Source organism: Lissotriton helveticus, chromosome 3_1 (genome assembly GCF_964261635.1).
Source record: "Lissotriton helveticus chromosome 3_1, aLisHel1.1, whole genome shotgun sequence".
Taxonomy (NCBI): domain Eukaryota; kingdom Metazoa; phylum Chordata; class Amphibia; order Caudata; family Salamandridae; genus Lissotriton; species Lissotriton helveticus.
In genome coordinates this window covers 1,949,419,719-1,949,447,553 of record NC_136061.1, presented here as the reverse complement: position 1 = coordinate 1,949,447,553, position 27,835 = coordinate 1,949,419,719, and the positions used below count along the sequence as shown (strand labels likewise).

Genomic DNA, 27,835 nt, shown 5'->3' with positions numbered 1-27,835 from the left:
ATACCACTGGGGTCACGAACTTTAAAAAGAAAATGTGCACTAAAGCGTATTTTTTTTCTTAGTGAAGCATAGTTCGAATATATTGAACCATTCTCAAAACAGTACGGTGCATACATAAAATATTGTTGGCGTGTTTAAAAAAAATATTAAAATGTATCGTTGAAGTCATTTCAGAATCGAATCACTCCGCCTAGAAAAAAGTAGTTCGTTTCATTTTTCAATCAAATTAAATCCGTTTTCGGGCTTTTGAGGAACGGGTTGCAAACAAAAGAATATTATTATATTTTCCTGTCCTATATGGCATAGATGGTTGCCTCTGTGTGTTTAATGTATTTTCTGCTGTGACGCGCGCGGAAGGACATATTGAAAGCGGAGTGCTAAGCACTTCCTTTTCCTTCTGTGGCCGCCATCGAGGCAGTAGCGTGTAGCTGGCGCGCCGAGGGTACCGGGGTAGAAAATGGTGAGCAGATTAGCATGTTAGTGAGAGGTGGTGTTGAGAACAAGTGGTTTGGGTAGAAGATGGTGCTGGCAGATTCCTGGGAGATACGCAGGGTGTTAACAACATTTATGGTGCGACAGTCGTATGTCTCGTGTTGACGAAAGGGATGAAGCCATCTTAGGCTGCGGAAAGGCGAAGACCACACGCCAGAGACCGTGAGTGAATGGCTCTCTCTGTTCAAGTTTGACGCACAACAAAGTCTGGTCGTACGGTCGAATTTTACTTTTGTACATTAGAAACAATTAGTCATTCATGCAATAATCGTTCCCTTTTGCTTAAGTCCGAGAATGTGGTCCGCTGAAGGCTGAATGACAGAAAAGCATGGGAAATGGGCTGGCATCTTAACAGCGCGGTCAACTGGCTGCTATGGAAGTTGTCAAACTTAACCAGCCTGTTGCTCTTTCTTGTTTCGCTAGCGTGCAGTATTTATCTATACAATTTATTTTTTTGCGGCTGAGGTTCTTCGGTGCATGTTTTATTCTGCTGGCGCCTCTAGTTAAATTTCGGATTTTTCCTAGTTCGTTCAATCTTGCTCGGCGGCCTAATTTTGTTCTACTTCCAAGCGTGGCAGACGAGTGTTCACTAATCTGTAAGGGAGAGGGGTTATGGACGTGTTCCCGATTTCTCAATTCAATATACGCCCATTGCCTAGTAAATTTTGTTGAAGTTAGCACGGCAGCTTTAACGCTGATTGGTTGTACTCCAAAGGGCCATGCGTTCCCTTCTCTCAAATGGATCCTCTGTATCCCAGTACGGTCCATATTTTAATAACTGTGTGAATATGGATGTGGACTGAATTAATCCACCGTCGCAAATGCATTTGTGTTGTCCATTTCTTTTTTTTTTTTGAGTGTTCGAATTTAATGGAAAACTTGCATTCAATATGCAGTAACGGTTTAGTGCAACTGCTTTGTTATAAGTAGTCTGTGCAAGCTTTTTGGCCTGGCAACCGACTTTACCCACTGTCGCAGGCAGGAACAGTATCTTTCATAAAGAACACAGCTGAGGATGTATTTAACGCCCTTGTTTACAAAGTGGGGCTATTTGTTACACCTCTAATGTATGTTACTCCTTATCTTTGATCGTGAACTTCTATTTATCAAATTGGATATCTGGGAGTTTGAACGAAATCTTGATTTCAGAAGTAGGTGAAAGGTGTACTTAAAACATGTATTTGCCATTCCTGATTGCTCCCCTATGTTCTGTGTACTTTGTCGACTTGCCTTGAATTCATTGCATTTTTCTATTTGTACCTTTCCCAACTCTTAAACGCCAATTGCTTAGGTGGTCGCCTCCTTTATACCTAACGTCTGTTACTATTTCCTTTAATAGAGGGTATAGTTAAAGTTTCACGGCTCTTGTAACTTTCTTTACACTCTGCTACTAATATCTAGAGCTTGAAGTCTGTTTTAGCGTATAATAGTGACCTGCTCAGCCCAAAAATTATGAAATAAGTTAGGTCCCTGCGTATTGGGTGGTCGGTTATGGTTCTTGGCTGCATGCTTGTTGGCCTTTACGAGTAGGGGGTGCCTACGTATGTTTTTATAGTATCTTTGCATGTCATTTTTTCAGTGTTCCCCCACGTGTGTATGTAATGTGCAAAAGGTGGATTTGAGGTGCGAAGGTTACACCTATTGTATTTGTTCTAGACCTGTACAGTTGCTGGTTGTATGCCACCAGTTAATCAACTATATTGGTCTGCCTTCCGCGACTTGACTATGCTAAAATCACGTAATACATTCAATAATTGGCACAGTCCAGATTGGATGGTCTAACACTACTTTGCCTAAAAGTTTGTATTGAAATCACTCTAAATGTCTGTATAGAAAGGTATTAATCAACTCGCGACAGTTGTTACTCTTTAATTTTGTGCAATCGGTATAAGCAGCTACTTACTGGATTTTAAACTGTGTACTTGTGCATTTGTTGTCTTTTGACTTTTATCTACATATGTTGCTTTACAACCAATCGGCTTTAACTTGCTGGATACGAGTTAGTGTTGAGAGCCGCGGTTTGCTTTTTAAATACCATAAATATAAAATTTGAAAGGTTTAACGTAACGGTACTTATACAGAACTGTTTTTATGTGAGAACTAATTTGACGTCACCAGACTAGACCTTGAGTCCTATTGATAAGACTAAAATATTAAATAGGAACAAAGATAAGTGTGAACACCCTTAAAGTCGAGCATGTAAAATATTTTACTTAAAGAACCAAGCAAGATGAATTAAAGTATGCATGAACCATTTTTGGAGAGTTTTAGGGAGTGTTTGTCATCAGTACTTTGAGATTACAATAAAGGATTAGAAAAAGTAAAGTTGTTAAGCCAAGCAGAATGGTCAGGTAGATTTATGTTCCTAGTCCCCAGCGTCTTAATTGTTGTACAACTGTTGACTCATTGCTTTTACACTGCAATCTGCGTTTTGGAATTGCAAAATATTGACTCCATGTCTGAAACCAATGATATGACAACAAGTGGCTGTTTTTGTTCGTAGTAAAAGGTGTCAAAGTGAATAAGAATATACATCTGACATGAGATGGTGGTTGCTATGATGTTGTAATTTGCGTCTTACCTGGTGGTCAGTGACAGTTGCCTGCTGTCTTTGAACTGCCACTACGGACTGACGATCATTTTTGATTCTGAGCAACTTGACGGCCCTGCTAACATCTCACTTTTATCTTCAGACATGATACCAAGAAGAAAAGTTTGTGCGGATCCATAATAAATGCAGCTTGATTAATGCTTTATTTCTTTACCATTCAGGCCTGCGCCCGTCCCTTGATATCTGTGTACTCCGAAAAGGGGGAGGTATCAGGAAAAAATGTCACCTTGCCTGCTGTTTTCAAGGCTCCTATTCGCCCAGATATTGTGAACTTTGTTCACACTAACTTACGGAAGAACAATAGACAACCCTATGCTGTCAGTGAATTAGCAGGTATGACGTTTTTTTCTGTATACATTTATTCCGTAAGTGTATTGGCCATGTCAGTTCATTTCAGAATGTGTTCATATACGCAGAATAGACATTTGTTGGGCATTTGAACTACAGAGTGGATTTTCCATCTTTCCACATGAGTGATGATTTCTACTTCATTGGTCCGTGTTTCTGAAATCCATTATAAAAGTAGAAGTTCTGACTCCATTAGCAAGTTATATATTGGGTCGAAATGTGTACTTGCCATTGAAACGTTTTTAAATTAATAGGTGATTTTTTTCCCCCCTTTTTTTCAGGGCATCAAACTAGTGCTGAATCATGGGGTACAGGCCGTGCTGTTGCTCGTATACCTCGTGTACGTGGCGGTGGTACGCACAGGTCTGGCCAGGGTGCCTTCGGCAACGTATCCTTTTGATCTATTGTCTATCAGCCACTTGTGTCCCAAATTTTTTTTAACGAATTATTTGCTGTGATGTTGTAATTTGCGTCTTACTCTGTACTTGGTGACGGTTGCCTGCTGTCATATGCCAGTAGAGATGACTGACGAAGCCTTTTAATCTGAGCAACTGGAATACACCAACAAATATATACGTATATAACAGTTATTCCTTAATATAAGAATTAGATGTGTCGTGGAGGTCGCATGTTTGCCCCAACCAAAACATGGAGACGATGGCATCGTAGAGTGAATATTACCCAGAAACGTTATGCAATCTGCTCAGCGTTGGCTGCTTCAGCTCTTCCTGCCCTGGTAATGTCAAAGGGTATGTATGGTAACTGGGGGGCGCTCTAATTGTAGCAGAAAATACGGCATTGGTGACCTGGAACTATCCTATAGCCTGTACATTTGTCTTTGGTGCTGAATAATTAGAACACATTCATCATGTGCGGGTGAAACATGCAGAAACTGCAAAGGACCTGGCTGAATAAAGTGATTACAAGGAAGGCAGGAGAACCCTGAACTCGAAGTGCATGCTTTATTGATGTTGGCCTTCTTAATAAGGTAGCATGTGTTTTCATGGGGTCTAACTAATCTAGGACATCAAACTAGATAAACTGGGACTTTGCTTATTTATGAGACTTATCCAATTCGCTCGGTATCTTGCTATCCTGAAATGATGAGTTCCATTTCATTGGTCCGTGTTTCTGAACCACATGATTTTAGTGGACGTTCTGATCTCTGGTCTGTAATAAGTGAAGTTGGCTGTTAGGAATAACTGGACCTATGATTTGTTTCATGCAAGTCCACACACTATATTCAGTTAAGGTTTCTGTTCTGGGAGTAATTATTGAAATATTTGTGCTGTTCATTGTTCCCAAGTGAGTACTCGTATTCACTAGCAACCAGTCGCGAGTGAATGAAGCACTAGCTGAATTTTTATCTGTTTTAGGCCACAGAATCGAAGAGGTCCCAGAGGTCCCTTTGGTGGTTGAAGACAAAATTGAAGGCTACAAGAAGACTAAGGAAGCTGTACTGCTTCTCAAGAAGTTGAAAGCTTGGAATGACATCAAGAAGGTGGGTGCGATACTTAAATTTGTTTAATGGTAAACTTGTTTACCCCTTCTCTGCTAAAAATATAGATCTTTCCAGGGTGGCATCCTTAAACTGAATTCCTTTAAATGCAACATTCTTTCTCTTATTTACTTAACTCCCTGCACATTTTTATTTAGTGATTTAACCTTACTCCAAAAGAGTTTACAAACTCCATCCACGGTTCAGTCAACACGTGTTATCCCATGTTAAGTGTACAGTCTGTACTTCCTAGTGCATAAAAGCTTCAGGAGACGCTTGTTTTTCGAGTACCATAAAAATATGACCAGTGCTTTTAGGATCCCTTTCTTCATGTAAGTTTTGAGCAAGCTATGCAGAGGTTAATACCATGATGGTAGCTTTGCTAGAGTAGTAAGATTTGAACCACTTAATGTTGTCATCCTGGTGGATTCGTTTTTAGAAAACTTGAAAAAGGAAAATATGTTTTCTTAATATAAAAATAAATTCTTAAAACAATTTCAATGTGAGGAAGTGCTTTTAAAAAAAAAAAAATTGGTTTCAATTTAATCGTGGTGCAAATTGTGATGCTTTCACCACTTTTTTTATTTCAAAATACTTTATTGATTTTTACAAGGTACAGAGCATATATCAGGGTAACCGTAATGTATCCTAGGCAAAGTTTTACATATGTAAACATCAATTGAGGATAGTGCGCCTTTGTGGATAACATGAGACTAATCCCGGCAATCAGTGACAGAAGAAAGGGGAAAAAAGACGGCTAGGCAAGCTGTGGAAACTCTTTCGCATTTCCATCCACATTTTGGCACAAGGGCCACTGATATTGGCAGACTTTATATAGTATAACAGCCTAGTACATGTAACATTGAACATTATACTTAAATACACTTATTTCAGGTGGAACGACATATAGATCTCGGGATATGTTCCGCGGTGCACACTTTTTTCATGGAGGTTTGTAAGAGTCTAGAAACTTGTCTAGAGTTCCACATCGTCCTGGAAGATGGTTTCCATTGGGAGTTTTGCAATGCTATGTTGTCTGCCCTTCTGAGGGGGATGATCCTGTTAATCCAGCTTTTATATGATGTCTTGCTCGTTCTTTCCAGTTGGCAAGGATCATTTTCACCGCAGAGGTTAGTAGCAGGTCCAGTGGGTCTTGGTCAGTCAGAATTCAAGTTCGTGGGAATGTTAAAGGAGTTTCTAACCATAGTACTAGTATTCTTAAAAAAGCCAGGTATGAAGGCAAAGATTTTGTCCCAAAACGATTTAAGTAAAGTACTCAAAGATAAGGTGTGCTAAGTCCCCAGTCTCTCGTTTTACAGTTCCAGCATGTTGTGTTTTTTCCGGAGCCCTAATACAAATAAATAGGAAGGTGTCCAGGATGCCTTGTGTAGTAGCCAGAATTTGGTTTGGGCGAGAACAGGGGAGATCTTATTTCGTGAGACGGATCTCCATAGTAAGGAAAATTCCTGTTCCTTCAATGGGACTAGGGCCAGTTGCCCCCAAAAGGCAATTAAGGTCTTGCCTACCAGGCAGTGACAGCTGTATGGTTGCGAGTGAGCTATGGGATAACAGCCTACCCATTGCCAACTACTGGTTAGATTTCACTCATTTGTTTACTTCAATGGCTTGTTTTACTAATTAAGGGTGGGTGTGGACATTATGACCCAGCTGAGGCTTTACCTCCTGTGAATCCGTGCCGATTTCCACACAGAACTGCTAATAAATGGCATGTTTTTTTGACAATAAGATTGCCAAAATTCAAGAGGAGCTTCAAAACTCCTGTGGTTTCCTACAGCCCCTACCGGCCGCCACTGGTCCTGGACCGACTCTACCTGCTACTCAATTCTCTAACTTTGAGCCAGCTCACCAAGCGGATGTGTTGGCTGTCCTCGAAGCTCTAAAGTCGGGATCTCCCTCTGACCCGTGTCCTGCAAGGGTCTTAGGGGGAGTGGCGAGTCTAGTTTATCAGGAGGTTACCCAGATTGTGAATCTGTCTTTGGCTTCTGCCTCCGTGCCCCTTTGTTGGAAACAGGCGAAACTTCTCCCCCTGCTAAAGAAGCCTGGCTTGGATCCTCTGGCCACTTCCAGTTATCGTCCGATTTCGCTGCTTCCGGCCCTTGCGAAAATATGCGAAAAGGTCGTATTCAGGCAACTGAACAACTTCATTGAGTCCTCCCAGGCCCTGCACCCGGCACAATCGGGGTTCAGGGCTGCCTTTAGCACAGACGGCACTGGTCGAGGTATCTGAGGCCATCAGGGAGTACGGGGACTGCAGGGCGGTCCTGGTTCTGTTGGACCTCTCTGACGCCTTCGATACGGTGCCCCATACTCAGCTGCTGACGAGGCTGGCAGAGGTAGGCCTGACGGGTGCGGTCCTTGCCTGGATCTCGTCGTTCTTGTCTGATCGGACGCAGCAGGTATGGATGCCACCACACGCCTCGCTACCCAAGAAGCTCACCACTGGGGTGCCGCAGGGCTCTACATTGAGTCCTCTGCTGTTCAAAGTTTATATGACCCCGTTAATCTATTTGGCTGAGCAGTGGGGAGCAAAAATAATGGCGTATGCTGATGATACGTAGCTGTTGTTCACCTGGCCAAAGGACTGTCTGGATGCCTTAATGGTCCGTACTTGTCTGTCCCATGTCTTTCGCTGGCTTGCTTTAGCTCAGCTCAAATGTAACGAGGACAAATCTGAGATTTTATTCTACGGTAACTTCCCGGCCAATTTCAGAGATCTCATTTGGCCGACTGATCCTCCGTGTCCCAGTTCTTTCGGAGGCCCGGCAAAAAACCTGGGGGTATGGTTCGGACAGGACCTCAAGTTTGAAGTCCACCTAAAAAAACTTACAGGGACCTGTTTCGCCACCCTCAAGTCACTCATGAGGTTCTTTCCGCTTCTCCCTAGGGAGGCGAAAGAGACTGTTCTGCGGGCCCTGATTTTGGCAAGGCTTGACTATGCCAATGCACTGTTTAGTGGTCTCCCCGCATACCTCATAAAACGGTTGCAGATTATTCAGAACGCGGCTGTGCGACTCCTGTTTCATCTCCCGAGAAGAACCAGTGTGCGTGCCCATCTCCGAGACCTTCATTGGCTCCCAGTGGCCCATCGCATTTTGTTTAAATCGCTGGTCCTGGCCTATCGTGCCTTGCACCAACTTGGGCCACATTATCTGCATAAAAGGTTCATTTTGGATACCCCTCGCCGTGCTCTCCGATCGGCTAATCTGCATTTGATGACAATGCCCAAAGTCAGATACGCAAGATTGGGCGGTCAATCCATTTCTGTTCAAACAGCTCGATCATGGAATTCTTTGCCGCTTTCTTTGAGAGCTTCACCCACACTGGCGGGGTTTAAAAAAGGGCTCAAAACCCATTTATTCAATCTCCTCATTTAATTTCCCCCTTTGACTGATTTCTCTGGTCAATCTCGCATATCGCGCCAGGATACTTTGCAGTAGCAGAGCGCGCTACAAAACATTTTATAACATAACATAACCTATGCAATGTAAACGTGCAGTTTTTTCATTGTTTTTATTTTTGTAGTTTTGGGTTTACAATGAGTATCATTTCCTACCCACCATGTAATGCATTTACAAAATAAGGATTATAGATAACGTTCTTTTACTTCTGTTCCCGGATCCAGTCTTGTATTCTTTTTTGAGGCTAACAAGTAATCGACACACAGAACCATTAACTTTAGCGAGTTTAGGCTGCTACATGTACAGATGCATGTTTCAGTTTTTATTCTACAACACTTATTCATCATAGTGTCTAGAAATTGCTCATGGTGTCAACTTGGTAGTTCATACCCTTGTTTCCATTAAGGCCATTAAGAAAATCCGTTTGCTATACTTGAGCTGCTCATTTCCCGATATCTTACACTTAATTTTTGGTGTATGTTCATATACTTGAATCTGCTAATATAATTTTTCTATCATTTGCCGATTTCCTCATGTCGTCTCCACCCTGCTCACCCCATATCACGTACCCCCAGGGGTCCACAGATCCCTGGCTAAGACCTTCTGGCTAGAAGCATAATTGCCTGAGAATTCTGAGCTCTTCCAAGGAGTTTGGAAAATGTTAACATTTGCCACATGTTGGGCTTAGTGCCACAGCTCTGGGACGTCCTTCATTGCATAAAGTATGTAGAGACTTAGCCTTGAAAATGCAATTTCTACCTCTGGGCATGCCAAGGTATCAGTCTTGTGCTAAATACCATTTATGTACTTGAAACTTGATTGCATTTGCAGCACCCAGTGAAATTGAAGTGGGGATGCAAACTATAATTGTTAAAACAAAGTGGGTGAATTTGAAGTGTGCTGAGGTGTTTACTTTTAAATGCTGCACATAGTTAGAAAACATCTACCCAGGCTACTCCTTAGCAAGAAAACTGCTACATGCCATTCATCTCGTACTTGGGGTCCAGTCAGTGGTTTGCTGTTGCTCCATAGTGTTACTGTAGCACCTGAGGATGCCACAGGGTACCTCTGGGCACGAAGATGGGAGTGCTGGTCATCAGTTATAAACACATCTATTGGCAACATATAATTTTACTGAGGAAATGTAGATGTAGAATATAAGCCAGAAGGGATATTAGGAGATTGTAAGAAGTTCTTGGTATAACGTTTCAATAAACTACTAGAAAATGTAGTTGTGCAAATTCCTTGCACCACGTTGTTGCTGGTGTGAACAGCTTTGTCCGAGAGACGCACTTGTGCAGCAAATAAATGGAGCTAATTTTAAAGGTTAGGAGATTCGTTGATACTTTGTAAGCAGTAGAATATTTTTAGTGAAGACATTCAGTGATTAGAAAAGCTTTTTTTTCTTTTTTTTTTTTTATCCTCATCTCACCAATAAATATCTGCAATTCTCAGAAGCTGTAAATTCGTATCTATGCGCCCAACGCTACTGCATATGCTTCGGCCAAACCGGACCAACCCCCTTCGTTGGAGGAATGGTGTAATCCTAGGGCCAGGTTGTTCCGGGACAGAATTATACTAAGCGCAGCTCCCTACACCAAGAGAGTAAGGCCTGCCAGATGTTCTCCATGATCTGTTTTTCCCACCTGGTCTGTGCGTGCTGTGGCAAATGCAACTTTTAACCAATCATCACACGATAGGGGCAGCGGGTCTTTCCACTTCTTACAAACTTCTCTTTGCGCTATTCGTATCAAATATAACTTAAAGCCTCTATGTACCTGCTGGAGATTCTTCACATTGATTCAATCTTCCCCAAATATCACCAATGAGAGATTGACCTTCATTTTAAGTTTTAAGATGCCACTTAAAACGTCCTCCACCCTCCTCCAGAAATATCTCTGATCAGGACATTCATAAAAGATATGGATGTCAATAGCGTTAAGAGTTACACCTCGGACATTTGGGGGCAGATAATGGTGCCAACTTAGCGATCTTTGCTGGGGTATAGAAAAGCCTATTAATGAAGAAATGATTTTTTTTTTTTTTAGACTAGCCGGTTTTACACATTTATACAAAAGCTTCAGGGAGGGTTTTTACAAATCTTCAGATACAGACTCCAGAACCAATTGCTTGCATGCTGTATACTGCGGGAGAAGCTTCAAATCTTCAATCACCATGAACTTCTTGTACCACAAGGAAACCTCCTTTCTTTTAATACGTACTTGTTGTGATAATTGCTCAATCTCCCAATTTCCTTATGTCCTCCTTTTCTGATGCATACCAGGAGACCATTTGTAAATATTTGAATCTAGAAAAGCCGCTACCGACTTTGGCTCTTTAAACCTCCCACGGGTACATGCGTTCAGCCGACACCAGCTCTGACCAGATAGTAATCCTCGCCCTTTTGATTCTGGTTGCAAGGCTATCCCTCAACCATAACTGAGTCCCTGGGGAATCCCAGATTGGAGCCAAGTCTGAGTAATACCCTGTACCCCATCTACGTCTAACCTTGTGCCAAAGAACAAGGGCTGCCCTAAGAACTTTCAGCTGAACCTTCTTGAAGAACCTAGGTGCCCCGAATTTGTACAAAAAAACCTTCTCACCGCCTCCTTCTGACCTCGCCATTTCCCCCAAGATGTCTCTTCTGATTTTACAAGTAACATCATGATGTTTTTAAATTGAAATGCAACCAGGTACCAACTAATATCTGGTAAGGCTAATCCTCCCTTGATGAGCCTACTTAGCTTTTTCCAAGACAACCATGCCCCCTTATTAGCCCACACAACTCCCGATCGAACTGTGTTTTACATATATCTTTACTGGGGAATTCAAGGTGAATGGCATTAAACAGGCAAGTCAACTTGGGCAAAATAACCATTTTCCACAAGATGACCCTGCTGTAAATTGTCGATGGGAATTTATTTCCATCTTGCAAATGTACAATCCACTTTTATGATCTTGTTCAAATTAATCTGGGGGATTTAATCCTGATCCTTAACAATGGTGATACCCAGATATTTATTCTCTTTACTCGTAGTGCCATCCCAGTCAACGATGTTCCAGCACATCACCTCCGTTTTGGCGGTGTTAGCCAAGTATCCCGATAGTGAGCCAAATTCTACTAACAGGGCCTCAGCTCAGCCCTTGGGATAACCACCCCGGGATTATCTGTATATAGCAACAAATCAGCATAAAGAGCCAATTTACTACAATATTGCTGAGATTTGAAGGGGATATTGCATCGTCTAATCCTATAGCTTGTGCTAATGGCTCTATATAGATGTCAAAGAGCAACAGGGTGATTAGAAAAGCTTAATGGGGAACTGTAGTTTGAAACAAAACAGATTTGTGAAGGTGTTGGTGATTCTCTGAAACAATAACTGACATTAATTTATCTCCCAACAAGTCTATGTATAAAAGTATATGCGTTCAAGTGAAGCCAGCGGTTTGTTATACCTTTTTCATTAGTGATCTAAAGGTTCTAAAGCTACTGACTTTTCATAATCTAAGTGCTACCAATGGTTCATGGCAATATGCTGCTAATTAATTATGCAACAGTGTTGGCTGATTCAGGTAGGGAAGCTAGGTTTAACAGGACAGTTGATGTAAATCTTTTAAGAACCTATATTCATTCCGACGTTTCTCAAATAAACTGCTATAGAGCTGTATTTAATCAGACTTCAATTGTATCTGTAGTGTAGCAGAATCAAACTTTGAGTCATGCACTCTACCAAGTGAAAATGTATCCTTAAGAACAACCTTTCAACTTGATCCCTTTTCACTAGTCTGTGTTTCAGAAAAACAGTGACGATGATGATCTGCCATGGAGGTCTTTCTCGTCAATCTTATGCATGGCATGTTTTTTTGTTATGTTTATTCCTGTCTTGTCGCCTACCTTTTTAGGTTTATGCATCCCAACGTATGCGTGCTGGGAAGGGAAAGATGAGAAACCGCCGTCGCATTCACCGTAGAGGCCCCTGTATCATTTACAGCGAGGACAATGGCATTATCAAGGCTTTCAGAAATATTCCAGGTAATTTGACTTGCAGTGATAAGTAATATCGAGGCAGCTTTCCACATTTTGCGGGAGGTGCTCTTGAGGAATGATGATCTCCACTTCATGGTCCGTGTTTCTGAAATACATGACTTCAGTGGAAGTACTGACCTGAAATTCTGTGACTGTGTGGCTGCAGCATATCTTGCCTAATAGAGTTGTTTAAATCTTGCTTCGGAGATGGTTTGGTTCGATGAAAGTAAAACAAATCTGGATAGGTAAGCAATAGGTTTTCAGGGAGCCTGTTAAAATCTTGGACTGGAGCGTTGGTAGCATTGGTAGTTTGTCCACTTGCAAACGTAAGTTAAATAGAATAGTGATCTTTACTTCCACCTGCTATTGCATAAAATGACTAACTAGAACAGAGCAGTTATTTCAACTGCAAAAAAATAACTTGATCGGTTTCCTTGGGTGTTCTTGCTAAGCTGTACACCAGTTTTATTCTATGACGCACCAGTTTTCCCAAGAATCCCAAGCCTATCCTAAATGTGCATTAAATATCCATGCTCTGTGCCCGTTCTCCATAAATGTAGTTTGGAGGCCATCAGATTTGTGCCATTTCAAAATAGCCAACCAGGTGGACTCTGTAAATGTGCTTGTACATCAATGGATGTCTTAACACTTAATCACTCTCAATACTTGGACCCCTTTACTTGGAGCTCCTCTTTGTTTCATTATTGCTCCAGTACTGTTAGACCTTTTTTACTTCGGGGACCTGTTTGTTGATGGAGTATTACTTCCATGGGAGACCTTGAGCTCAATAATAGGAACTCGCTTTTCACGCTTTAAATATTTTCAAACCCAGAGTTGGTCTCAAGCGTACAGCCTAGGAAGGGGGAGGCATAAATTAGGTGCTGATCACAATCTAGTATCCTATCTGATGGACAAACCCCCATTTAAAAAAGAGAACATTTTGGTATAACCTTATACTAGACGAGATTGATGGCGAATTCCTGCTACCCCACTCCCTTTGGGAAACCTATACCTAATACGGATGTAGAGGGCCTGTGGCTTAAATCATTTAAAATTCTAGGGGAGACTGTAAAACCTTCTTGGCTTCGTCGGAATCATTTGATGACGCTGCATAGAGCGTATTACTATCCACTACGTTTATCAAAGTTCTCCAATAATGCTCAGGTCGTATGCCCCAGATATGTGGTTTAGTAGCAGCATCAGATACACACGTTTTTTGAGTGTCCCTATATAACATCTTTTTGGAATGATATCTGTGCTTCCCTTTCATTAGCAATTGATCTACAAGTCAGTCCCTGCCCCACGTTAGTTTTCTTTGGTATTATACCTGGGATTAAAGGTATAAGTAAAAAGCTGGTCTTTTACAGTTGTTTATTAGCTAGAAGAGATTTGTAAACGCTGGAAAGACAAGACTCCTCCTCTCTATACAGATTGGCGAGCAGCAATGTTACAGATGTCCAAACTAGATCTGGCTAGAGGAGGCAACCAACACAAAACGAGATTTTGGCTACTTTTGAACTGGTAATTATAGGCCAGAACACTGTGGGGGACCTTTTTTACTTCGGATCCTGGACACAATTTTGTTACTGGGCATTAAGATAAATGTACTTGTGTCCTCCAGTTGGACTGCACAGGTTAGCGAAAAGACACTCGTAAGGTTTACTGTCTGAGTTGGAGGCGTTACTCTATGGCACTAGTCCCAAATAGGAAGTGGTTAGGCTTGAACATAGTTTACACTTCACAATGCGTCAGGAACTGTCTGGGCTAAAAATACAAATGTTTCCTCATTCCTGCCAGCAGGACTGAGCTTCATGCCAAGAATTTGAAATCAATCTGCCTCTTGGTCAATCTATGACCAAAGGAAGATGTATGTGGGGTATTGACAGGCCCCCATGGTTGGTTTGGTAGTGCTTATTGACTGACCCATTTATTTCTGAAGATTGTGGAGCATATTTCTCAACTCTGTTGCTCTGGATTCTTCTTGAGCAGCCTAGATCATAGGGCTTTTCCTTGCTGCTGGTCATAATCCGCCTGTCCTTTTAAAATTTCCTTGAGGAGCTAGCACTTGTGCAGGGCTTCCTAAGATCTGGTTACTCCTGGCTGGTTCAGAATCTCCTAGGATAATCCTCTTAAAGAGCATGATTACATGGCTGTCCTTATATTGGTGTGCACATGAGTGGTGTGTACTTGCACACCTACTAATTGATATGGGTGGCATTTTTTATAAATCTGAAACGGATCGGTCCTTTCAATCTAAATGAAAGGTTTAAAAAAATAATTTTAAGGTGATTTGACCAGGCACAAATTTGCTGTTTAGCCCTCCCTCAAAAAAGAATCTTGAAGGAAGGAATGAAGTAGGGGAAAAGAAGCGCACGAGGGAGAGAAACTGGTGGAGGGGAAATCACGAGTGAAAAAGCAACCTGGATCGCAAGAGGGAGTTAAAAGGCTCACAGAAATACACGAGCTTGCAATATAGAGCGTGTTCTGGATACTTGAAAGGGGTGGGGATGGGGGGGGGGGAGAAGCGCACGAAGGAGCGAGCAGAAAAACTCCTTGTCTGAATGGTTCATGAAATAAATTCACTGTGAGAAGTGGAAAGATACTAGTCAGCCAGGCCAAAGCATGGAAGGTGCTCGACAGGAGGGACAAATGCAAGATAGAAAAAGATGACCAAGTTGATGAAGCAAGCACATGAGTGACCAAGCCAGCCAATGTTAAGCAATAGGTGGGCGGGAAGTCCAGGAAAGGCATCAATTAACCAGCCAGCTTGCATTGTCTGGTAGGTGAGACCTAGAGTACTGATGAGCTGTAACCGGTAACCATAAGTCAGTTCAATTTCAGGCATGCAGTACTTGTGTATAATACGGTGTTACACAAGTAATTGTCCCAGCCTCTTCCAAGGTTGAAGCGTTTGGAGGGTCAGAGGATGAGGGATTTATACACGCTTGCACTAATCTCAGCAACACTATGAAATGCCTTCTGTCATAAGCTGGCACTCCACAAGAAATCTAAATTGTATTTTAGAATGTACTATACAAAGTTGGTTACCAAGACCCAGTGTTATCCATATAGCCATGTATTAAAACATACACAAATGGGTAACAATATTTCCTTGTTGGAATATTGTTGGGATAGGAACTTGTAATGAGGTGCATAGCTGTAGACCAGCACCTGTGCTAGTACTAGTATGCCAATCTTTTTTTACTGTCTGGGGCTACTTAACTCACTCAAGTCCTATATATGTCAATGTTAGTTTTTTATAGTTCATTAATAAATGAAATGCACCTTTTTCACTGACTGAAACGTCAGTGTGGATAAAGAACCAGTAAAATGAGATGTATGATAAGCTTAAGTTAAAATGTATAAAAAGCAAACCAGTAGCCTTTAAAAGGCGCAAACGCACAAAGTAGGCAACACAAACACTATTACTGCTACCACAATGTGTTCCTTCCAGAGAAAGTTTTGTTGCCAGCAGGAACACATTAGGTGCTTCAGGTGCTCGCACTGAAAGGCCGTGCCTGAAGGGCCATTTCAGGGAAGATTTGGTTTAAACTGACGGTGCAAATCAGACCTACCACTGTAAATTACTGCAGATTTGCTGCTGGATTTTAAAACTTTTTCATAATGGTATGAAAATATTTAAAATGTAGGTCTGGGCTTTATCAACACTTTGCGCTGGGTTTTCTACACAGAAGCAGTGCAAACCCAGTGTTTCGTGGTGGGATTTACTTTCCAAGACTAATCATGATTTAAGTCAGAAAATTGCTTCAACTTGAGCAAAGAATTGCCTTTCCTATTTACTAATATGTTGACTGGGGTTTCTGCCAATAAGATACAAATTGGAAAAATTAGGCATTTTTGTTTGTATAGTACAGAGCCTGAAAAGTATTGTGTATATTTTTTCCCTTCCAGCTAGGGTTCCTTTCCTGTACAAAATATATGCTTTAAAAAGTGTTCATGTCTTGGTGCAGGGCACCCTACCATAGTAGACGTGGTGCTGTTTTCTCCCCTTTTAATGCGACACAGTATACGGTGTTATGCGTAAATGTAGTAAATCTGGATGTAATCCTTACAATCTTTTCCCACCACGATTCACAGATTAAAGAGTGGGGGTTGTCACTTGTCATAAAATAGTATAGTTTAAAATGCTGCAAGTTACATTTATACCCCTCCCTGCTCGGCACTCAGATGAAATAGCTGCCAATAGTTAAATGTGCTTGTAAGGTACATACTGCTTTTTTTTGGCTCAGTCCTGCCACAGAAAGTGATTGCACTGATGCTTGTAAGTTTTTATTCTCCTACTAAAACTCTTATCTTGTGGAAGGATGTTGACTTCACTCCTTTCCAGTTAATGATGCCTACTTCCTCAAATGCTTCAGTTGAAAAGCATTTTTGTCTATTCTGGTATAAAAGTGCAAAATATTTAGCAACATGAATCTTTTGTGGATTCACTTATTCTGCAATCTAAGCTGAAAGGTGACTAAATTGGTCCGGAAAGATAACCACCAATTCTGCAACCTCTACCTGCCAGGAGACCACAACGCCCAAGGCTGCAAGGTTTGTGTTAAGTTACTACCAAAGACACTATAAATTAGGGGCAAAGAGGCATGAGAACTACGTAGGCATAGAGAACATTACAGAGAACTCTGGCTGTCAAGCAAAAAAGGGCAGTGAGGATGTACTGACTAAAGGATCAGAGTGGTAGGTCATTGAGAGCCAGAAGTTCCACCGATGAAACAAGGGAGATTTCTGAAACCTCCACAAAATGAGTGGTCTGACATAAAATCCCACAAGGCTGCTTCGAACCGAAATAATCTCCAACAGAAGGAAAGTTTTAAACATAAGGAGCTCCGACCTAGCGACACTAATGAAATATGTCCCAGGACAATGCCTCTGCTCTGAAGAGGGTGCTGACTGAAATTGACGGGGAAGAGAGGGTGCTCCAGTGTAGTGTAAGAAGGAAAACATTGAAGCTGAAATGCCATCAAGAGGTTGTGCTCTATTGGCCACAAGAAAAGGAAGAGATTTGTTGTGGAAGAGTTCCTGGAGACCCTCTGGATATTTCAGGATGCGAATTGCGTTGCTTTAAAGTGGCAAGACCTAGACCGTGACTTGCTGTAGGTGGCACTCTACCCTTCAGTGACATCAATGTGCAACTGTCAATTTGACAACGGCCAAATTTGGGGTCCAGCTGTGAAAAAGGGCACAGACTTCTAAACACGGCAACTATTCCAAGCAATCCAGCTCAATCCCTTTGGGGGTAGAGCAACCTCGAAAGGAGCGAGCGACTCCAACCACTAGACCACTAAACTTCAGTGGTCAGCAGAATGGGGGATCCTACCAGCATGTAGGAGGGGCACATCAGACAAATGGATTCTCAGCATGCTTATCGCATAGTACTTGCAGATGCCACCGGGTGTCAGGCCACAGGAAAGAGCACGCCCAAGAAGAAATGCGATGTTGGCAACATCAAGTGCAGGAACTCTTAACAGACAATAGGGCCCCAGCAGAGATCAATTGGGGAAACAACTCAGATGGCAGTGTTGGGATTAGAAAGCCTGAGACCCCAATTCTCTGCTTCCTAAACAGATTTAAAATGACCCCTCTCCAGGAGGTTATCTTATGGCTACCAAAAAGATATGGCAACTATAGACCTAAAAGACGTTCACAAGCACCTTCCATAATCCACACTGTTCGTTGTAAACTAAATCCACTCTGTTCAGGGTGCTTGCTTCCCTTTGAGATCAAGTCCGCACCTAGTGTTTTAAAATGCCTAGCTTTAGTAGTGGCATACTTAAGAGTATAGATTTATATACTTAGTAAAGGGATAGATGTATACAAAGACTGCTTCCTGGTGAAGGAAAGCTGCTACAAGTGCAAGACTAGCTTCAAGATGGCCGTAGACCTCCATGCAGCTGGAGGGATATTTTTATTTTCTAGTGTTAAGAAACAACACTGGTGAGTTTCCTTAGCCTTTGAGGATTCAATCGAACAGGCAAGTCTCCCCTGCAACTGTCGGTCTCTGGCAGAAGAAATGGTGGGCATGATGTCCTTCTGATTCCCCTACTCAAGCCTGCATAATGAGGCCAGTTCAGGAATGGAACCAAAGTCCATGGTTGCATGCAAGTGGAAGCTGGGATGCAAAAATTAGAAGTGGTGACTTGGTGTGTTCCATAACTGTCGATAAACCTTTCATGCAACCAACTTCCAAGGGTGACCTTCACTGTAGCCTCATCCCACATGGGCTGGAAGCACTCATTAGGGGACAATACACCATACAAATCTTCTGGAGGACAAGGGTTTTCCCGGACTTAAAGGTTTTCCAAACAGAAGTATGACAGTGAAGTTTAAACTGACAACACAACCACTGTTTTCCCACCACCAACCAGAAGGGACAAGAACCTGGGATGAGAGAAGCTCAAATACTTGAAGCAGTGTTCAGACATCGGCGCATTGCACTCCTGTGGACGGAAGTGGTGGACAACTATGAGTCCTCTGGAGCTGCGGATGATTAAGGGTTTGAGGTGACAAGACTCACTTGGACCTAGAGATCCTGTTGAGCATCTGGAGGCCCAGAGGAGCGGCCTTATTGCACAAGTGGCGCCCCCCTCAGACCAGACATGCCCCCACTCTCGGGACCCTGAACCCCCCCCCCCCATTCCCCCCTTACTCCCTACTTTCCAGCATTGATGTTGGTTAAACACTTGATTGCGAGACTGTGGCATGCAGAGACAGTTATAGTTTGTACGTCACCTTGGATGTTTTACTATTGTTTACGGAATACAGATCTGGCAATGTAGTCACACCCCGATCTCCCACGGGAGACTGCTTTTAACTACTAGGCAATTCAGATAATGAATGATTCTGGAAGAGATGACTGCCAGCATTGTTGTTTGGCAATCTCTAATGTACCAAACAGGTGTTGAATGTATACTATGTTGCAGTGCTTATTACAATGCTAATTAAACACCAGTTTAGGGTGTTACCTGGTAACATGCTATCAAGCTAGCCTAGGAGATTTGAGATGGACTGATAAAAAAAAAATAACCTTGTTGGCAGTATACCTGCTAGTAGTAGAGGACGTAGAAGCAGACCAGCAACCTGTGTCGTATGATTGGTAGCTAAATGAACAGAAACTTTAAAAGATAATGCCAAGACTTCATATCTAGGCACGCACCGCTCTCCAGAGAATACCCTACTGATAGACTGATCAAGGTGTTACGAATGCCTTTCCACCAGATCCTAAACAAGTGCAGACAGTCACAAATAACACCAGTTGTAATTGCCCCCCAATGGGCAAGGCAGATGTGGTTTTCAGACCTAGTAGAAATGGTGCAAGAAAATATAAAGACTAACCGCAACACATCTGCTCTCCATGCAGGGCTAGCAGGGTCCACTGCCAGCAGTCTAGTGGCCTGGCTCCTGCAGACTGAGTTTGTGCACCTATACTGCCCATCTATAGACTTGCCAACGGAACGGAGATCTATAGACTGCCCAGAACAAATACAAGAAAATGCTACATGGAAAAATGGAGATGCGTGCTGTAGTGCATTGCAATTGAACTGTTCCACAGCATGAAATAAGACCCACGAAGGTCCAATAACTAACATTCTTCGTAGACCAACAGTTACACCTAGGCTTCACTATAATTTCACTTGGCAGCAGCAGTAGTCTACACGAGGGCATATAGGGAGAACCACAACATCGGCAGGTTTCTAGAAGGAGCGACCATGATCTCCACCCACATTGACCCATATGGAACTTCAACCTGCTGCGGACACAACTAATGGAACATTTTGAACTACTTTTAACCTTAAAGACCACTTTCCTAATTGCTATTGCATCGCTGTGCAAGGTGAGTGAGCTGCCCGCATTAACCACCCTGGAACCTTATCCGCAAATAGTCAAGTAATGCAATATACGCTTCCTACTATTTCAGTTCCACATGATTCACGCAGTATGGCTATTACGTTTTTTTCCAACATAAAATGCAAGCCATAAAAGCACTTCACACACTAGATGTGCATAGGGCAGTAATGTTTTACCTAGAAATGACTAAGTTCGGAAAGGAAGCCAGTTCACTGTATCCTTAGCAAATTCAAACAAAGGCTCACAGCTGACAAAAGGCACTATCACTATGTATAATTCAGATAATCCAGATATGTTGCCACAGTTCAGGAGTGCATCTGGGGAAAGACCCAGAGCACATTCCACAAGAAAAATTGAGCTACCCTTTTCTAGCAAACTTTCCAATAAGGTGTATGGCAGCCTCATGGTCATATCTATACAACTTCACAAGACACTGCTGCATGGCTACGTAAACCGTGGCACAGGCAGAGTTCGGAAGCATTTGTTTGCAAGTTTAACCTAATTTCAACCCTATCTTCAAAGAAACCAACAAAATCCATGAACAGTTGTGAAGAGCACACTGTGATACACAATTGTTTCTTATTGGTGGTAGTTTTGCAGTGTTAAGAATTTACTAGATTCGTATGTGTCCCACCCACATCAAGAAATGGTGTAACAAAGATAAGGACTAAACCTCTAAAATACTACAGGAAGCTGGTAAGGCCAAGAAAAGTCACCCAGGAGAAACAAACCAGACATGGTGACCATGCACGCGGCTTTTGTGGGGGGAATACATCTTGGGCATTAAAGGACGGCCATAGCAACAAATGGCCACAGATGTCGCCCAATAACTGGTCTGGGGGATGGGGTAGTCGAAGACTAATGTATTCCGGACCTAACCACTAGTTGTTGAAATAATGCACAGAAGGTGAAATGCTAAAAATGTAAGCTGCAAACCCACTCCTAGCGGTAAGTAAGCATTTTGTTGTTGGGTGGCACAAAGCTGAAAAAACTAGATCAGTTGAGATGCAGTGATCCAGTTAGTCTAATACAGGGGTCTCCAACCTCTCGTGTAGTCGGAGCTACTTCTGGCAAGTGAAAATCGTCGTGAGCTACTGAACCCGAAGCAACTCGCGCTTTTTTCCGAGACCCCCCACGCCCAGTTTCATTGACTTTAAGTCTAATTTCATCAGAGCCCATACTGTGGTATTGAACAAAATACCCAAGACAGGCCTGACTTGAGTTTCATAGAACACCAAAAGGCCACTAGTTTTTCCCTTGTTTTTGTGCCCTTCTGCCCTCTGTTCCACTCGTTTTTGCTTCGTTTTTTGTGCGCTTCTGCCCCACTCGTTTTTTGTGTCCTTCTGCCCTCTGTTCCACTCGTTTTTTGTGCCCTTTCCACTATTCCACCAGAGCTTTCTGACGCCTTGTCAGCCATCCCACCCACGGGATCCCTAATTCCACCATTGAGCTTACCTGCGGTGGAAGGCACGTCTCCATGACGTCACAAGAGTCAGACTCTCACGAGAGGAGTCTGCAGCTCCAGGAGAGGAGTCATCCTCTTCGCCTGCCCCGATCCGAGCGGCTGGTATTAGGCAAAATCAAGCAGGGGTGGATTTAAAAGCAACATCAAACCAGGGTTTATTTAAAAGCTATGTTCAAAGTATTTTACTCACCCAGAACTTAGTGGAATATTTTGTTTCTCTGGGATATTTATATGCATTGCCCAGTAACTGTTTTTTGCTAGGCTGTAAATAGCGGTCTGGCCTAAAGCAGAAAACGGTAAAAAATTATTAGAATTTGTGCTGCTCGTGGAAGATAAGGTGTGGGAGGCAGCACAAAAGGGAGGAAGGAATGCTTGGGGAAGGGATAAGCACATGATCGAGAGCAACATAGTGTTGGGGGAGGGGAGAGAAGCACATGAGGAGCTGGAAAATGCATGCTCTCTGTGCATAACCCAAAAAACTGTTCCATAGAAGGGTGCAATGGAAGAATAAATTAGCAGGATCGCAAAGAGGCTAGGCTCCCTGGGAGGGACAAGCAGTAGCTGAACATGGCAGGTCTTCGACTAAGAAGCAAGCACATGTGACCAAGCTAACCACTGGTAATCAGTGGACGGGCTGGAAGGCCATTGTAGGTTTATATTCAGTCTTTCGCAACTTGACAGCTTGCACTGTCCGGTGGGTGAGACCTAAAAATGGACTGTCCACAAACGTAATCATTGCAGCACAGCTTCCGAAAGTGATACAGGGGGTCTTTCATCCCAAGAAACACTTAATTTTCCAGCCTTCAAACGAATCTGTGAAGGAATAGTTTTAATTTCCATCACAGCAAACTGTGCATGTAGATTGGCCATTGTAGTATCAGATTGTCTAATTGAGTTTTTCCAGTGAATAGAACTATTAACTGGTTTATGGTCTGCCTTTGTTCTGAACCCAGATCCCGGTTTCCCTTGGAATCTGGGAGTTACTTAATGTAGCATGTTGCTTTGATAACTCGAATGTCTTTTTGGAAAAAGTGTTACGATGTGCAGTGCAAGTTATTGCTCTATTGATTCCTTTTCTTCACAGGCATTACTCTGCTTAACGTTAACAAGCTGAATCTTCTCAGACTAGCACCTGGTGGGCACGTTGGGCGTTTCTGCATTTGGACAGAGAGCGCCTTCCGCAAGCTGGATGAATTGTATGGCACGTGGCGTAAACCTGCAACGCTTAAGTCCAACTACAAGTAAGCTTTTATTCCACTAATTCACTTTGTTTTGTAGTGTTCATTGATGCATTCACTAATAAAATACTCCATATACATTATATTTTTCAGCCTACCAATGCACAAGATGACTAATACAGATCTTAGCAGGATCCTGAAAAGCCAAGAGATCCAAAAGGCTTTGCGTGCACCTAAGTAAGTGGGCAACTGTTTTTTTTTTTTTTTGGGCCACCGACCTTGTAATGTGAAGTTCTGAGCTGTGTTGGGAATGCTTACCACACTTTATTCCTCTGCTAGTTAATTGTATTGCACTTGACTAATATCAGTTGTGGTTTTCTTGCTTAATCCAAGTTATTTGTTATTGTATATACGTTTGCAGTGCAGCATCTACATGTGCGGATACCCAGAACTGCGAACAAATTTAACTAGAATGTTAGATTAAAGGTCTTTGCTGCTTAGTGAAACTTTGCTGGACCTTCATTTTCATTGGAAGTGCAAAATAGTGTATCCCGGACAGTCTTTCGTGGTAGTGCAGATGACATTTACCCACCAAAAGCATGTTGAGTTTCAGTTGCATGTTTTAGTTATGTATCAAGGTTACTGTTTTCTTCCTTAAAGACTATAAATTCTAATTTTCAGCTGTACTAGCTCTCTGCTGTGAACTTTATAATGTAACCTACATTTCAATGTTTACTTCTGTAGCAAGAAGATCAAACGCAGAGTTCTTAAGAAGAATCCTCTTAAGAATTTGAGAATGATGGTAAAACTGAACCCGTATGCAAAGACTGTACGCCGCAATGCAATCCTGCGTCATCTTCCCAAAGTAAGTGAGCTGTAAATTAAATGCATGTTAACAAGTTGATTAACAGTAAAACTGGGTTGCTCAACTTTTTTTGAACTTTTTTTTTTTATTGCCAACAGCAAACATCAGACAAAACTGAGAAGCCTGAAGTTGTCAAAGTACCCAAGGAAGACAAAAAACCCAAGGAAGCCAAAAAACCCACGGATCCCAAAAAGCCCACGGATCCCAAGAAAGTCAAGGGGAAACCCTCCAAATGAGCCTGAGACAGTGTTTCTAAACAATGGTTCAAACTGGCTGTAAAACAGGTCTAGCCATAATAAAGTGCTTAAACTTCAGTTCTTTAAGCAAAGATTATTTTACTCTTGTTGCAGTTCCAAGGAGATGGTCATATTTTGTTTCATAAAGAAATATGCACCTAACGTGAAAAATGTTTACCAGTACATATAATTTCAGGTAAAATCCTCCTAATTTCCAGAGGAAAAACTGCTGTTTCTTTGAGGGTTAGCCAAGTAACTCCAATGTCTGGGGTAAGGCCCAGTGATAGTTGGTTCCACAGTTAAGAGCAGGTCTCCAATGAGTATCTCATGAGCTAATGGTAGCTCCATCTACCTGTGAGTAGCTATTCTGTGTGCAGCTCAGCCTACTGTATTAGCTTTTGCTTGGCTGAATGCAACAAAGTTTTTTTTTTTTTTTTTTTTTTTTTTTTTTTTTTCCCCCCAAAGACCTTCATTGACCATTTGCGAACAGCACACAGCTTCTGGCCTACAACCTGAGGCCGGCCCCCATTTTATCGTATGTTGTTGTATAGCTTTATTTCGAAATATTTATCATTTCTTAAAAGCATTACAGTACAAGAACAATTTCTAGGATACATTATACAATAAACAGCAATATACCATCATTAAGAAGAGAAGAAAACACAGCATCAAATGGCTAAAACCAGAAGAGTCAGGATGGGTGACCTTCACTGGAGGAGCAATTTCCTCACAGATCTTATCCTCCATACCCATCCCAGAAATTTTGCCAGGCAACAAGCAAACAAAGGGTGAGTGTCTGATCTTAGAATCTGTAAGGCCTCCAAGTGTGACCGGGTGCCCAACCTCAAGCAAAGAGGTTTCAGCCATCTGCGGCGAGGTGCAACATACGCTGAACACTCAAACATTAGATGGGCGATGGACTCATCCCTATTTGCACAGAAAGGACAGGTCGCAATGGTTTGCCAGGGTGGTTTCCAGCTCGCTGTCCATTTACCTAGGGGCAGAACTCCAACCCTAAATTTAAAATACAGTGCCCTATCCATCGGGTTGGAGATCAGGTCTAGGTAAGGTTCTCTAAGGGGGAGATCTTTAATAAGCAGAAACTCAGCAGCAGATCTGCATAGTTTGAAGTGGCTCGCTCTCTCATTTGCCACCCACGACCAGAATATTTTCTTTAACAGCTGTTTAGGTGGTGAAGATCTGTTGGCCCAAGCGTCTCCCAGGCCCAGTTCGCAAAGGAGGCGCTTTACTTCCATGAGCCAACCGATCTTATGCCAGCCCGGGGTTGAGAGGAGTTCACGCAGGGCGTCTGCGTAGCTTGAGAGTTCAGGAACATTCCATATGCGGGCCCATAGTAGAAGAGGGCGTAGCTTTGCTTGCTCAGATATGGGGCGTGTGCCTGTATCAAGTAGGAGGGGGAGAGTGGGAGAGCTGTGAGGTAGCCTCATTAGATCTTTATGAAATTTGTTCTCAAGATGGGTCAGGGTGTCAAATTTCTGCGTACCCCAGAGCTCTGCCCCGTACAACGCCGCACTCACTGCTTTTGCCCTATAAATATCTAATATCACCCCGATTGGGTTTAAGGGGTGAGGCACGATGTTCTTTTAATAATGCACCTGTGACCCTCCTATGAGTCAGAATGATTTTCCAACTCGTAGAGTCACAGAGTCTGATGCCTAAATAATCGAATTCCCTTACCCTTTCAAGTGGGACTGAGTCAAGGGTTGGAGGGTGTACTGTCTTCCTAGGGGGGTTCAAAACCAGGAACTTAGTTTTGCTGATGTTAATGGCCAAGCCCCTGGAGTCGCAAAACTCCTGGAACCTTGCGAGCAACGTTTGGAGGCCTAGCGGGGTTTTCGAAATCAACAGGGTATCATCTGCAAACAGGAGAGTTGGTATCTTCCTGCCCGCCAGGGAGGGTGCATCTACTGATAAAGAAGATGCTCCACCACTCCGTTTAGATATAGCAAACAGTGGGGGCTAGCACACACCCCTGGCGGACGCCCCTGTCTACAGAGATACGAGGTGTCTTTTGGCCCTGTGCGCCCCATCTAATTTGAGCAAAGTTGCTTTCGTGGAACTTGATGATCAATGCCAGTAGGTACGGGGGGATGCCCAAGCCCTCAAGAACAGCCCACAATTGGTTACGTGGAACTAGGTCAAAGGCAGTCCGCAGATCAATAAAAGCGAGATACAGACTGCCTTTGCCCAGCTTAACCACTTTCCAATAAAGCATTAGAAATCGGAATGTCTGCTCAATCGTGCCCGTTCCTGATCTAAAACCGGCCTGGAAGTCAGACAAGACCTGCTTTTCTTCGGCCCACTGCAGGATCCTCCCTAAAACTACCTTCCCTGCTACCTTCTGGGTAGAATCGAGCAGACTTATGGGACGGTAGTTGGCAGGGTCGTCCCTACAACCTTTTTTGAAAAACGGGACGACTTCCGCACCCCTCCACGAGTCCGGGAGGCATCCACCAGACATGGCCTCATTCAAAAGCAGGGCAATGAGTGAGCTCCACACCTCCATGTTGGTCCGGAGCAAATCGCCAGGGACACCATCTGGACCTGCCGCCTTATTAGGAACAAGTCACCTAATTGCTTCTTCAACCTCCTTAGCTGCAAAGGTGTAGTCTAGATCTGTATTGGCTACCGGGACGCTGTGTCTGGAACCCCTATTCTGTCCAGAAGCCCCTAATGGATTAGAGTAGAGCTTGGAAAAATGTGCCAACCAGGCCTCCCCTGTGATATTGCATGTCAGCAATGAGTCGACCGGCCTATCCCTGCCTCTGAGCAAGGCCCAGAAACCCCTCGAATCCTTTTTGGAGCTGGTGTCCATTAGATCTCTCCAAAAATTTGTTTCATGGGTATCCTTTGCCACTGCTTGGACTTTTTTATAATTTTTCCTAGAGAGTGTAATCTGAACAGAGTCTTTCCAACCGCCCGGATGAGATCGCTTTTGGCTGCACGACAGGCAGAGGAGTACCATTGGTCTCTACCCTTAATTGCCCATCTCCAAGGGCCCCTGGCCCTACCCTGAGGAACTAGAAACAGGTTACTAAGGGATGAGATGGTCTCTGTAAACGTCGTAAGCACGTCGTCCACAGAATCCGACGCACCTAAATGGTGCTTTACTTTTAACATTATGTTCCCAGCTTGCGCCATTCTCACTTCATCCGCGGCAACTCTCGCCCATTTTAAGCGCCTACCACAATTGGATGGTACAACTTCGTGGGATGATTTCCAATTGGATCGAGGCAATGGAGGATTCCCAGGAAAATACTGCCATAAGGTATGGTTTAGCAGTATATAGTCTATTCTAGAGGTGTAGCCCACCCTATTAAAGGTGTGCGCACCCCTAGAATCTGATTTAGATCGGCCATTAGTGGCCCTAAGGTCATGTTCTAAACAGAGAGAATTAATGTCAATGACATTCTGGGTCCATTTTTTAATTGGATCAAGAACGAGCAAAGGAATGCCTCTCTTAGCATCGTCTTCCCAGGTGTCCAAGATGTCTTCGCTGGCTAACGGTTCGAAACAGCAGTTGAAATCTCCAGCCAGGACAATGAGGGAGTCAATGTTGCAACCACTGAGCTCCTCTTCAACTCCAGTTGAAGATAGCAATGAATTCCCCCCCCGGCCCCCCTGAGATACAGATTGAACACCTCTAACTTCCTGCCCCCCGGGCACTGTATAGTGAGTCTCATGAGGTCAGGAGATTAGATATTTATGTGTCTTATGGAAAGTCCCAGTGTGATACTGACCCAGATAAGGCGGCCACCAGAAGGGCGGCCTTTACTGCCCTGTGGTTTGGATGCTGGAACGGAGTA

The 27,835-nt window shown here is 43.0% G+C and overlaps 1 protein-coding gene and 5 non-coding genes across 6 annotated transcripts; all 6 read left to right on the top strand.

Moving 5' to 3' along the window:
- The first annotated feature begins 329 nt into the window (after positions 1-329).
- RPL4 (ribosomal protein L4) lies at positions 330-24,086 on the top strand. Its single transcript, XM_078683036.1, has 10 exons — positions 330-460; positions 3,265-3,436; positions 3,733-3,839; positions 4,062-4,200; positions 4,828-4,952; positions 12,272-12,401; positions 22,814-22,970; positions 23,061-23,144; positions 23,652-23,772; positions 23,871-24,086. Exons 1-10 carry the CDS (start codon positions 458-460, stop codon positions 24,006-24,008), a joined length of 1,176 nt encoding a protein of 391 aa, XP_078539162.1. The 5' UTR covers positions 330-457; the 3' UTR covers positions 24,009-24,086.
- LOC144825793 (small nucleolar RNA SNORD16) lies at positions 3,046-3,147 on the top strand. The gene has a single exon (XR_013609574.1). It is a non-coding gene; the product is annotated as a small nucleolar RNA SNORD16 (small nucleolar RNA).
- LOC144825786 (small nucleolar RNA SNORD18) lies at positions 3,572-3,642 on the top strand. Its single transcript, XR_013609570.1, has one exon. It is a non-coding gene; the product is annotated as a small nucleolar RNA SNORD18 (small nucleolar RNA).
- On the top strand, positions 3,902-4,001 carry LOC144825794 (small nucleolar RNA SNORD16). Its single transcript, XR_013609575.1, has one exon. It is a non-coding gene; the product is annotated as a small nucleolar RNA SNORD16 (small nucleolar RNA).
- Positions 4,547-4,617, top strand: LOC144825785 (small nucleolar RNA SNORD18). The gene has a single exon (XR_013609569.1). It is a non-coding gene; the product is annotated as a small nucleolar RNA SNORD18 (small nucleolar RNA).
- LOC144825784 (small nucleolar RNA SNORD18) lies at positions 12,467-12,536 on the top strand. Its single transcript, XR_013609568.1, has one exon. It is a non-coding gene; the product is annotated as a small nucleolar RNA SNORD18 (small nucleolar RNA).
- Positions 24,087-27,835: the final 3,749 nt, after the last annotated feature.